Source organism: Leucoraja erinacea, chromosome 4, assembly GCF_028641065.1.
Source record: "Leucoraja erinacea ecotype New England chromosome 4, Leri_hhj_1, whole genome shotgun sequence".
NCBI lineage: Eukaryota > Metazoa > Chordata > Chondrichthyes > Rajiformes > Rajidae > Leucoraja > Leucoraja erinaceus.
In genome coordinates this window covers 48,055,362-48,068,111 of record NC_073380.1, presented here as the reverse complement: position 1 = coordinate 48,068,111, position 12,750 = coordinate 48,055,362, and the positions used below count along the sequence as shown (strand labels likewise).

At 42.0% G+C, this 12,750-nt stretch overlaps 1 protein-coding gene across 1 annotated transcript in view; it reads left to right on the top strand.

Moving 5' to 3' along the window:
- rock1 (Rho-associated, coiled-coil containing protein kinase 1) overlaps positions 1–12,750 on the top strand; it is a 118,929-nt gene that overhangs the window by 67,604 nt on the left and 38,575 nt on the right. Inside the window, exons 10-14 of the mRNA XM_055634180.1 lie at positions 369–528; positions 2,683–2,749; positions 4,052–4,140; positions 4,934–4,982; positions 7,182–7,317. Coding sequence (XP_055490155.1) covers positions 369–528; positions 2,683–2,749; positions 4,052–4,140; positions 4,934–4,982; positions 7,182–7,317 — 501 coding nt within the window. The remainder of the gene's footprint in view (positions 1–368; positions 529–2,682; positions 2,750–4,051; positions 4,141–4,933; positions 4,983–7,181; positions 7,318–12,750) is intronic.

Below are 12,750 nucleotides of genomic sequence, written 5' to 3'. Positions count from 1 at the left end.
GGGCTCCGACTCCAGATTTTCTTGAGGTTTACTCCTGGAGCCTTTTCCATGACTGGATATAGCCACAAGGCAGTGGAGGTTTTGAATCAGAGTTTTCCCTCTCCGAGATGGACTGCCTTCCCAGACTGATGAGCCCCATCTGCCCGAGACTCGTGGGGGAGGGAGCGTCTACCTTCCCGTGCAGGTCTATAGCACCTGCCCACTGCCCATAATTTTGTATGGCAATTATATTAATGGAGCAAAGATGGGTTCATGTTAGCTAGTACCCAATTTACTGATGGGACAGTCCGTAAATGCTGAATAGCACGTTATCAATATGATGTTCCACTGGTGCAATGCAACTAACCCAAGTATGTCTTTCATTGTAGTTTCTGCACCTGTTTTGCCGGAGCTAAGTAGTGACATTGACACTAGCAATTTTGATGATTTGGAAGAAGACAAGGGTGAGGAAGAAACATTTCCTGTACCAAAGGCCTTTGTTGGAAATCAGTTACCTTTTGTTGGATTCACATACTATAGAGACCATCAGTGAGTATGAAAGAAAAATCAAAACATCAGCCAATGCTAGAAATCTGAAGTATACAGAAGTTACTTGACGCGCTCAGTTCTGACAAAAGGTCATGGGTCTGAAATGTTAACTCTGTTTCTCTTTCCTGCCTGATTTGCTGATTTCAGCATCTTCGAAATGCAGTGAACTTTTTTTTTAAAAACAAGGCTCTGAAACCAAGATTTTATCCGATAATTTACGAGGATGTTGCCAGGTCTTGAGCGCCTGAGCAATAGGGGCAGGTTGGGCAGGCTAGGATTTAATTCATTGGAGCACAGGAGGATGAGGTGTGATCTTATAAAGGTGTATAAGATCATGAGGGGAATAGATAGAGTAGTTCCACAGCTTCTTTTACCCAGAGCAGGGGAATCAAGAACCAGAGGACGTAGATTTAAGATGAGAGGCGAAAGATTTAATAGGAACCTGAGGGGAAACTTTTTCACACAGAGGATGGTGAGTATATGAGACGAGCTGCCAGAGGAGGTAGTTGAGGCAGGTAATAGTCACGTGAAGCTCCACCCGCCAGTCTCCCAAACACTCATTCATCTGTGAGGGAAGAAACTGCAGATGCTGTTTTAAACCAGAGATAGACACAAAATGCTGGAGTAACTCAGCAGGACAGGCAGGATCTCTGGAGAGAAGGAATAGGTGACGTTTCGGGTCGAGACCCTTCTTCAGACTGAATGTCAGGGGAGGGGGAGATACAAAGATAAGGAAGTGTGAGGTGAGAATGAGACATCAAAGAGGGTAGAGATCAAGGAAAATGGAGAATAGATATTTGTTAGCTAGGAGAAGGTAACAACAGAGATAAAATGTTATCAGGGACATTCAGACTGGTTGGAGAAGGGGGGAGGATGGAGAGAGTGGGAAAGCAAGGGTTACTTGAAGTTAGAGAACTCAATATTCCTACCACTGGGGTATAAGCTGCCCAAGTGAAATGTGAGGTCCTGTTCCACCAATTTGCGCTGGGCCTCACTCTAACAATGAAGGAGGCCCTGGACGGAAAGGTCAGTGTGGGAATGGGAGTTAAAGTGTTTAACAACCGGGAGACTGTGTAGGTTTAGGCAGACTAAGCAAAGGTGTTCAGCGACACGATCACCGAGCCTGCGCTTGATCTCACCGATATATAGGAGTCCACACCTGGAACAGCGGACACAGTTGATGAGGTTGGAGGAGGTGCAAGTGAACCTCTGCCTCACCTGAAAAGCTGGGTATCCAAAACTGTTGGGGTCCTTGGACACGGTGGAGGGAAGAGGTATAGGGACAGCTGTTGCATCTGCTGCGGTTGCGGAGGAGAGTACCTAGTTTCCCGTCTGCTCATTCATATGGCTGCATATGTCTGGTGTTGATGACCCATGAACGGCCTACACCTATTTTCTCTTCAGCCTGATTTTGCTTCTGCCTCCTCTTCATGTTCCCTAAACTCCCGAAATCCACAAACTTGAAATTCATGAACTTTTACACCACTACCTGTATTGACTTTTAATTTGTTCCCTTTCTGTTCTTCCCTTTCCCTCTTGCCCAATGCCATTAAGTTGAAGATTGCCGATGTAAGGGCTAATAGAGAATTTGAATGCAATAAAATATCACTACCTTGCTTACAACTGAAGTGTGTCCTCCTAACATATTTTCCTGGGATATTTTCACAGATTGAAGGATTTCCATTCCAAAGCTCCAAAACAGATTTGCAAACAACCATAGATCTTCACTGACTGAGCTTTGACTAAATTCCATAATTCAACTCTACTGACTTTTATGCCTTCCAGTTCTCATGAATTTTGGGCATTTGGAACGTCAATGCTATCTGCATCCTGACTTGACATATTGTGAACAATAGAATTTTGATAGATATGACCATAAGCCTTTTTAAATATCCAGACATTATATACCTTGCACAACCCCCCGCAACCTTCTCTTCAGCTACACCTGTCATGATGCCCCTGGTAAAAACATGCTCAGCATTTCCTTTATCCTTCATCTCTTGTATCTGCTCCATGCATATGATTCCCACTACCCATTTTAATGTCCTGAAGGTTGTAAACCATCTGATGAAAATTCAGTATTAACTGCTCTGACATAGTTATGTTAAGAAGTTTGACTTTTAATGTAAACATTGTTTTTTATTCTCTTCATAGGAATTCATCTGGTACCCCCAAACGAGATAGTGGTTGTAGAACTAGTTCTACCATAGACCATAACCAAGTAAGCATTTTGTTATTATTGCTTTCAGATGATCCCTGAACAGTGAAGTATAGTTGAAGCAGTCATTGTAGTTGCAATGTTCTCTCTAACATCCAGAAAGCAAATTAATGTTAGAATTAATTTTTGAATTAATTCATCACTAAAGCATTAAGGTCCGTCTCAGACCAATTTGTTGGGAATATTCCATACCCCGCAACACTGCTCTCTCTCCCCATCCCCCCACTCGCAGCAAGGGCCGAGTCCCCCTAGTCCTCACCTTTCACCCCACCAGCCGTCACATACAAAAAGTAATCCTCCGTCAGTTTCGCCACCTCCAACGTGACCCCACCACTCGCCACATCTTCCCATCTCCCCCCATATCTGCCTTCCGCAAAGACCGCTCCCTCCATAACTCCCTTGTCAATTCTTCCCTTCCCTCTCGTACCACCCCCTCCCCGGGCACTTTCCCTTGCAACCGCAAGAGATGCAACACTTGTCCCTTTACCTCCCCCCTCGACTCCGTTCAAGGACCCAAGCAATCGTTCCAGGTGCGACAGAGGTTTACCTGCATCTCTTCCAACCTCATCTATTGCGTCCACTGCTCTAGATGTCAGCAGATCTATATCGGTGAGACCAAGCGGAGGTTGGGCGATCGTTTCGCCGAACACCTCCGCTCGGTCCGCAATAACCAAGCTGACCTCCCGGTGGCTCAGCACTTAAACTCCCCCTCCCACTTCGTCTCCGATCTCTCTGTCCTGGGTCTCCTCCATGGCCACAGCGAGCAGCACCGGAAATTGGAGGAACAGCACCTCATATTCCGTTTGGGGAGTCTGCATCCCGGGGGCATGAACATTGAATTCTCCCAATTTTGTTAGTCCTTGCTGTCTCCTCCCCTTCCTCAGCCCCCCTGCTGTCTACTCCCATCCCCCAGCCTTCAGGCTCCTCCACCTTTTCCCTTTCTTGTCCCCACCCCCGATCAGTCTGAAGAAGGGTTTCGGCCCAAAACGTTGCCTATTTCCTTCGCTCCATAGATGCTGCTGCACCCGCTGAGTTTCTCCAGCTTTTTTGTGTAACCTTGTTGGGAATATTGTTGGGAATATTCCTCCTTCCAAGCTAAAAGTTAAGGAAAAGTTGATAAGCGCATTTCTTCTATGAATGTCAATCTTTAAGATGACGAGGCTTGCATTATACAGTTATTACTGCAGGATTTTTCAACAGCATTGATCTTAAACGTCCATATGTTTCTTTCTATTTCAATTTTCACATAGAAATCTGAGGAAAATACTTGGATAATTGACTATTTCACCTTGCTTTGCTTTTAAGATTGAAAATTTGAAAAAGACGACTTATGAACTTGAAGAGCAATTACACAATGAAAGACAATTAAAAGATGAATGGGAACAAAAATGCAGGTAAGATCTTGTCACATTGTGTCCATTTTTAATAGCTGATCATTTTGGCATGGGCTTACCAGGGTGACACGATGGCACTGCAGAGCATTGACTCTGCGTGCTCTTCCCAGAGAAAGATCTATTATCGCCAGATACTATCGCTCAATCTTCTGTACTTGAGTTTGACTTGATTGTATTTATGTATTGTATATTTGATTGTATATCTGATCTGTATGGATAGCATGCAAAAGGCTTTTCACTGTACCTCAGTACAGGTGAGAATAATAAATAAACTGCCCGGTGGCTCCAGTTCCATTGTATCTTGGCTGCATGTGGAAGACCCATCTAGCAGTCACAGATGGCAGCATTTAAAGACAAAAACATTTTTATAAGTGCAAAATTATTTAAAAATAAATGAATAAACTCAGCTAAAATTCTTTACTAAATCAAATGTAAAAAAAATCAAATAGATCAGAAATAGTTTTAAAACAAGTATTGTATCCCCCTTTACCATGCCCTGTTCCCCACCCCCTGCAACTTCACAATCCCTGTCAGAAACATTGAGGTTAAGAATTGTGACTATTTGACTAGCAGAATCTGAGCAGGCCCCTCCATTACATACCATAGGGAGTCGAACAGCAGTGTAGCACAGCATGCACGCAACAAGTTACCAGACTTGCTTCTATTTAAGCAAGTTAATGCTGGCCTCCATTGATGTTAATACTGGTTGAGCATATTTTGGTCGGACGTGGTAGACCATAATTTGTGCACACTCAACTTGATGCTTATTTTTCTCTTTGATTTGTGTTTCAAGGGCAGGAAATTTAAAGTTAGAGAAAATAACAAAGGAACTGGATGATGAGGTAAATCAGATTTGTTATTTATTGTAATTGTTAACATAAATGATACTTTTAGCAAGTTTTTAAGATTTACAGTTTATAAAATCTTAAAATAGTTCTGTTCATAAATAAGAATCCTACAGTTTTAAAATCTTTATTATTGCCAATTAGAGAGGATAAGATTGGGATCCCATAATTGGGATCATATTGGGGAGTGAATCAGGTTTCTAGTATGGGGTTAGCTGGACAATGCATTGTCCAGGCAGGAGATTGGCGTAGATTTGGGAATTTAGTGAACGGTTGATCATGACTTGACGAATGTAACTGATGGGTAGGGAGCAGATGCTCAGATGGTTGGTCCAATGGGTGACACAAAATGTAGGAACTGTTTATAGGTTATATAGGTAATCGGGTCGGGAGGGAAGTATTATGTCTTACAGTTGATCTGAGGGCCTGGGACCTCAAAAATGATAGAGATTGTTCAGAAATAGCAGTAAAGAATGACCCAACAGCAGACAAGACATCTCGTCTAAGAATTGGATTAAGAAACGTTGGGTGCCCTTTATTGCTGAAGTAGATTTCAACTCCCCAATTAAGAAATGTTTTGGTATGGGAGCCTCATGCAAAAATGGTGTGCAAGTGCAGTCAAAATGTGCAGTGTGCATCGTTTGATTTAACAGAGCGTGCCTGGTACCTCTGAGCATAAGCAGCATAAGTGTGCATGACATGAAACTGTACACTCAAATCAGGTTTTTGTGCCAAAATTCTATAATATACAAAAACAACTTGTTCCTATGCTATGGAAGTTTGCAAGTGACTAAGTTTTAGAAACTCCAATATAGGTATAATTTTATTGTAGGCAACAAAGCAAACAAGATGTTTGTCATCTATGATTTGGATGAAGAATGTACAAGGCATAATTAGCAAGTTTGCAGGTGACACTAAAGAGGGTGGTGTTATAGATAATGAAAATGGTTATCAAAAATTGCAGCAGAATCTTGGATCGGTTGGGCAGGTGGGCTGAGGAATGTTTGATGGAATTTAAAAAAAGTGTGAGGTGTTGCATTTTGGGAAGACTAACCAGGATGGGACCTGCACATTTCTGGAGAGTGTTGTCGAGCAGAGGGATCTAGGAGTGCAGGTACATAGTTCCTTGAGATTAATTCGAGAGAATTGGATATAGCTCTTATGGCTAACGGAATCAAGGGACATCTGGAGAAAGCAGGAATGGGGTACTGATTCTGGATGATCAGCCATGATCATATTGAATGGTGGTGCTGGCTCGAAGGACTGAATGACCTACTCCGGCACCTATTTTCTATGTTTGACTGGTATAGGTTGGTCAAGAAGGCATTTGGTGCAGTGGCCTTCATCAGTCAGAATATTGAGCATAAAAGTTGGAAGGTCATGTACAAGACCACATTTAAAAATAAATTGGATAGTTATATGGACGGGAAAGGAATGGAAGGTTATGGTCTGAGTGCAGGTAGATGGGACTAGGGGAGAATACGTGTTCGGCGAGGCCACATTTAGAGTATTGTGTTCAGTTTTGGTCACCCTGTTATAGGAAAGATGTTGTTAAGCTAGAAAGGGTGCAGATACGATTTAGAAGGATGTTCCCAGGACTCTCGGAAGAGGTTGAGCAGGCTAGGACATTATTCCTTGGAACGCTAGAGGATGAGGGCTGATCTTAACAGAAGTGTACAAGATTCTGAAAGGAATAGATCGGGTAAATGCACAGTCTTTTGCCCAGCATCGGGGAATCAATAACCAGAGGACATAGGTTTAAGGCGAGTGTTGGGGTGGGGTGGGGGGGGGGGGGGGGGGGGGGGGGGGGGGAGATTTAATAGGAACCTGAGGAACAACTTTTTTACCCAATAGCGAGTTGCCACAGGATGTGGTTGAGGCAGGTGTTATCATACCATTTTAAAAGCATTTTGACGTGGATAATGTAGGTTTAGAGGGATATGGGCCAAATACAGGCAGGTGGGACGAGGGTAGATGGGGCATCAAATTAAATGTAGATGTTCATGTTGCAGTTTTTCATCATTTACATCCTTCAGAACAAATAATGTTTTTGCTTTTAGATCAAAATTCAATCGCAATCAAAAAAAAATCATGCTGTATTATTGAATATTCCGTTCAGGTTTATTGTGAAGCTACTCTTTTGTGCATCAAGGCCATTTCTAGTTTAAATGTTTTATGTTTTGCCATTAAATGCAGGGTACAGCAAGAAAATCATTAGAGGGTAATTTGTCTCAGGTTGAAAAGGAAAAAATGTTGATGCAGCACAAAATCAACGAATACCAAAGGAAGTTGGAACAAGAGGTTGAAAAAAGACGCAATTTGGAAAATGAGGGTGAGCTCGGTGTCAAAACCATATAAACCATATAACAATTACAGCACGGAAACAGGCCATCTCGGCCCTTCTAGTCCGTGCCGAACACGTATTCTCCCCTAGTCCCATCTACCTGCACTCAGACCATAACCTTCCATTCCTTTCCCGTCCATATAACTATCCAATTTATTTTTAAATGATAAAATCGAACCTGCCTCCACCACCTTCACTGGAAACTCATTCTACACAGCTACCACTCTGAGTAAAGCAGTTCCCCCTCATGTTACCCCTAAACTTCTGTCCCTTAATTCTCAAGTCATGTCCTCTTGTTTGAATCTTCCCTACTCTCAGTGGGAAAAGCTTATCCACGTCAACTCTGTCTATCCCTCTCATCATTTTAAAGACCTCTATCAAATCCCCCCTTAACCTTCTGTGCTCCAAAGAATAAATACCTAACTTGTTCAACCTTTCTCTGTAACTTAGTTGCTGAAACCCAGGCAACATTCTAGTAAATCTCCTCTGTACTCTCTCTATTTTGTTGACATCCTTCCTATAATTAGCCAACCAAAATTGTACACCATACTGCAGAATTGGCCTCACCAATGCCTTGTACAATTTTAACATTACATCCCAACTTCTATACTCAATGCTCTGATTTATAAAGGCCAGCACACCAAAAGCTTTCTTTACCACCCTATCTACATGAGATTCCACCTTCAGGGAACTGTGCACAGTTATTCCTAGATCCCTCTGTTCAACTGCATTCCTCAATTCGCTACCATTTACCATGTAAGTCCTATTTTGATTTGTCCTGCCAAGATGTAGCACCTCACACTTATCAGCATTAAACTCCATCTGCCATCTTTCAGCCCACTCTTCCAACTGGCATAAATCTCTCTGTAGACTTTGAAAATCTACTTAATTATCCACAACACCACCTATCTTCGCATCATCTGCATACTTACTAATCCAATTTACCACACCATCATCCAGATCATTGATGTACATGACAAACAACAGTGGACGTAACACGGATCCCTGAGGCACCCCACTAGTCACTGGCCTCCAACCTGACAAACAGCCATCCACCATTACTCTCTGGCATCTCCCATTCAGCCACTGTTGAATCCATCTTGCTACTCCACCATTAATACCCAACAATTGAACCTTCTTAACCAACCTTCCATGAGGAACCTTGTCAAAGTCCATATATACAACATCCACTGCTTTACCCTCATCAATTTCCCGAGTAACCTCTTCAAAAAATTCAAGAAGATTAGTCAAACATGACCTTCCAGGCACAAATCCATGTTGACTGTTCCTAATCAGACCCTGTTTATCCAGATGCTTATATATATTATCTCTAAGTATCCTTTCCATTAATTTGCCCACCACTGACGTCAAACTAACAGGTCTATAATTGCTAGGTTTACTCTTAGAACCCTTTTTACAACATGTGCAGTACCCCAATCCTCCGGCACTATTCCCATTTCTAATGACATTTGAAATATTTCATAGCCCCTGCTATTTCTACACTAACTTCCCTCAATGTCCTAGGGAATATCCTGTCTGGACCTGGAGACTTATCCACTTTTATATTTCTCAAAAGTGTCAGTACTTCCTCTTCTTTGAATCTCATAGTTTCCATAGCTACTCTACTTGTTTCCCTTACCTCACATAATTCAATATCCTTCTCCTTGGTGAATACCGAAGAAAATAAATTGTTCAATATCTCCCCCATCTCTTTTGGCTCTGCAGATAGCTGTCCACTCTGACTTTCTAATGGACCAATTTTATCCCCCGTTATCCTTTTGCTATTAATATAGCTGTAGAAACCCTTTGGATTTACTTTCACCTTACTTGCCAAAGCAACCTCATATCTTCTTTTAGCTTTTCTAATTTCTTTCTTAAGATTCTTTTTACATTCTTTATACTCAAGCACCTCATTTACTCCATGCTGCCTATAATTATTGTAGATCTCTCTCTTTTTCCGAACCATGTCCAATTTCTCTTGAAAACCATGGCTCTTTATAATTTTTACTATTTCCTTTCAACCGAACAGGGACATAAAGATTCTGTACTCTTAAAATTTCACCTTTAAATGTCCTCTATTTCTCTTCCACATCTTTCCCATAAAACAAAATGTCCCAATTCACTCCTTTTAAATCATTTCGCATCTCCTCAAAGTTAGCCTTTCTCCAATCAAAAATCTCAACCCTAGGTCCAGTTCTGACCTTCTCCATAATTATATTGAAACTAATGGTATTGTGATCACTAGACCCGAACTGTTCCCCAACGCATACCTCTGCCACCTGACCTGTCTCATTTCCTAACAGGAGGTCCAGCACTGCCCTTTCTCTAGTAGGTACCTCTATGTATTGCTGCAAAAAACTATCCTGCACACATTTTATAAACTCCAAACCATCCAGCCCATTTACAGAATGTGTTTCCCAGTCTATGTGTGGAAAATTGAAATCTCCCACAATCACTACCTTGTGCTTACTACTAATATCTGCGATCTCCTTACATATTTGCTCTTCCAATTCTCGCTCCCCATTTGGCGGTCTATAATACACCCCTATAAGTGTTGCTACCCCTTTCCCATTTCTCAGTTCCACCCAAATAGCCTCCCTAGACGAGCCCTCTAATCTATCCTGCCAAAGCAGAGCTGTAATATTTTCCCTGAAAAGCAATGCAATACCTCCACTTCTTGCCCCTCCAATTCTATCACACCTGAAGCAACGAAATCCTGGAATATTTAGTTTCCAATCACAGCCCTCCTGCAACCATGTTTCACTGATCGCCACAACATCATACTTCCAGGTGTCAATCCAGGCTCTAAGTTCATTCACCTTTCTTACAATGATCCTAGCATTAAAATATACACATTTAAGAAACCCACCCCCTCTTATTCTCTGTTTATTGTCTTTTTCTTCTTTCTCCCCTACATTTTGGGTCAGAGTGCTACCCTTCTCTGCCTCCTGCCTCACACACTGACTGCTAGCTTTCCCTATTTGAGTCCCTCCCCTCAACCGTTCTAGTTTAAAGTCTCCCCAGTAGCCTTTGCAAATCTCCCCGCCAGGATATTGGTCCCCCTCAAGTTCAAGTGCAACCCGTCCTTTCTGTACAGGTCACACCTTCCCCAAAAGAGGTCCCAATGATCCAGAAACATGAATCCATACCCACTGCACCAGTCCCTCAGCCACGCATTTATCCTCCACCTCGCTCCATTCCTACTCTGACTGTCGCGTGGCACAGGCAGTAATCCTGAGATTGTTACCTTTGCGGTCCTTGTCCTTAACTCTCTTCCTAACTCCCTAAATTCACCTTTCAGGACCTCTTCTCTTTTTCTACCTATGTCGTTGGTGCCATTATGTACCACGACCTCAGGCTCCTCTCCCTCCCATTTCAGGATATCTTGGACTTCAGTGTGTTTGTGTTAAATAAGGCAGTGATATTTTATAGATGGGCAGAGTTGATCATCAAACTAAACCTGGGGTAATTTTGTATAACATCATATTCTTTCAATCCCTGAATCAACGTTATCCTTCTATCATTAGTTTAGCCTCAATTTTCCGTTATCAGAAATCAAATATCAGTATTTTCAGAAAATAGTGAGGATTTCTGGAAAAGTTAAGATGTAGTGCAATAGTGAGACATGTTTCTCTGCAATGTATAGTAATATTAGTACTATGACTTCTCTAGTTTGAAAGAACAGTTGTGTTTGTGATTCAGTTTTTACTTAACATTTACAATAACATAAATCAAATCTCTGTCAGTGAGCTGGGACCACATTTCATCATTTATATTAATAATTGGTATAACAATCCCAATTTGCAGGCAACGTAGACGGTAATAACCATGGGATAGAAATTTAACTGGACGGGAAAATGTTTGTTAAAATGAACTTGGGATTTCAATATGTGTTACACTGCAAATTTGTTTTGGTGGAATAAATTAAACTCTTAGAAATATATATCTAAATGTGACAAAGCTGATGGATATTTGGAAGTAGAAAGAACAAAGTTGCATCCATGAGAAGGACAAAAAGACACTGGGGTTTGTTCTGGACTTGGTTCATTGAAAAGGAGAGAGATTATCTAGCTCAGACCTTAATTAGATTACTCTGTGAACTATGACAAATATAAAGGAAGTTCAGAATTTGGAAACCAGGGAAATAAAAGCAGTACTTGGATAATTATCTTCAATAATATGTGCGCACACACACAATGGCTGTCAGATTCCTTTGCAATAAGGCTGGACACCAACATTGAATATTTTTTGAAAAATTAGATTTTCAGTTTGGTGTCCAATATATTAACTGTTTGCCCTACTTGAGTAATTGCAAATCTAGGTATATCTGAATTTAAAGTTTAGATTAAAAAAAATAAAATGACACTTGTTATTTGATGCAAGATACACTCGTCTCACTGCACTACATTGGCTTTTGGTCTAACACCACCAAATGCAATTTTTCTTTTCTTGAGTAAACCCTTGAGTAGCCTTGCCTATCCCAGATTATGTAATCGCCTCCAGTTTTTAGCGAATTGTGGATGCCTGATTTTAATTGCTCCAAATTACCAGGTGGGACTAGTGTAGCTGGGACATGTTAGCCGGTGTGGGCAAATTGGGCCGAAGGGCCTGTTTCCACACTCTCGGACTCTGACAAATGTGGCAGCCATGCCTTCAGCTAACTGTGCCCTAAGTTCTGGAATTCCCCTCGAGGCTTCTCTACTTCTATTCTTCTGCTTCACCCTTTTAAAAGATGCTTAACATCAACTTCACCTGTTCTAATATCCCCTTGTGTAGCACTGTGCCAAATTTGATGTTTGATGCAATTTCTTGTTGCATTGCTACAAATTGTACACAGATAATCTGTGTTTATAAACTAAGAATATCTAATGGGCCTGTCCCACTTAGGCGACTGCAGGAGACTATGCGGTCGCCACATGTTCGCTGGTGGTAGCTGGGGAGATGCCTTCATGGTCGTGAGGAGTTCCCGCATTCTGGTCGCAGCAAATTTCAACATGTTGGAAAATTAGCGGCGACCAGAATGAAGCCGCCATGGAGAGTAGCGAGAATTCTCATGCCATAGGTGGGTCGCCAAGAGGTCCTAATGGGTCGCCAGGAGGTCGAAGGTTCTCGTAGGTTGTAGCTGGTGCTGACCGGTTAATTTCATTGGCTCTTTGAGGAGGAACAAAAGTAAGCAGTAGTTTTCAGAACCAAGGATAACCGACCGGTAATTTAAAATGTCTGCCGAGCTTCACAGCCATGTATCTCTGGCTTCTTAAAAGTTGGCTCCACTCCTTCTACCCCCTTTTCCCCTCTTTAATCCCCCCCCCCCCCCTCCCCCCCCCCCCTTCCATCTTTTAAAGGGCTTACACTGTGCTTTAGCCGTCTTAATTACAGCGCCATCCTTTCTGTTCATCACGGTGTGTGTCTGTATCACCTTGG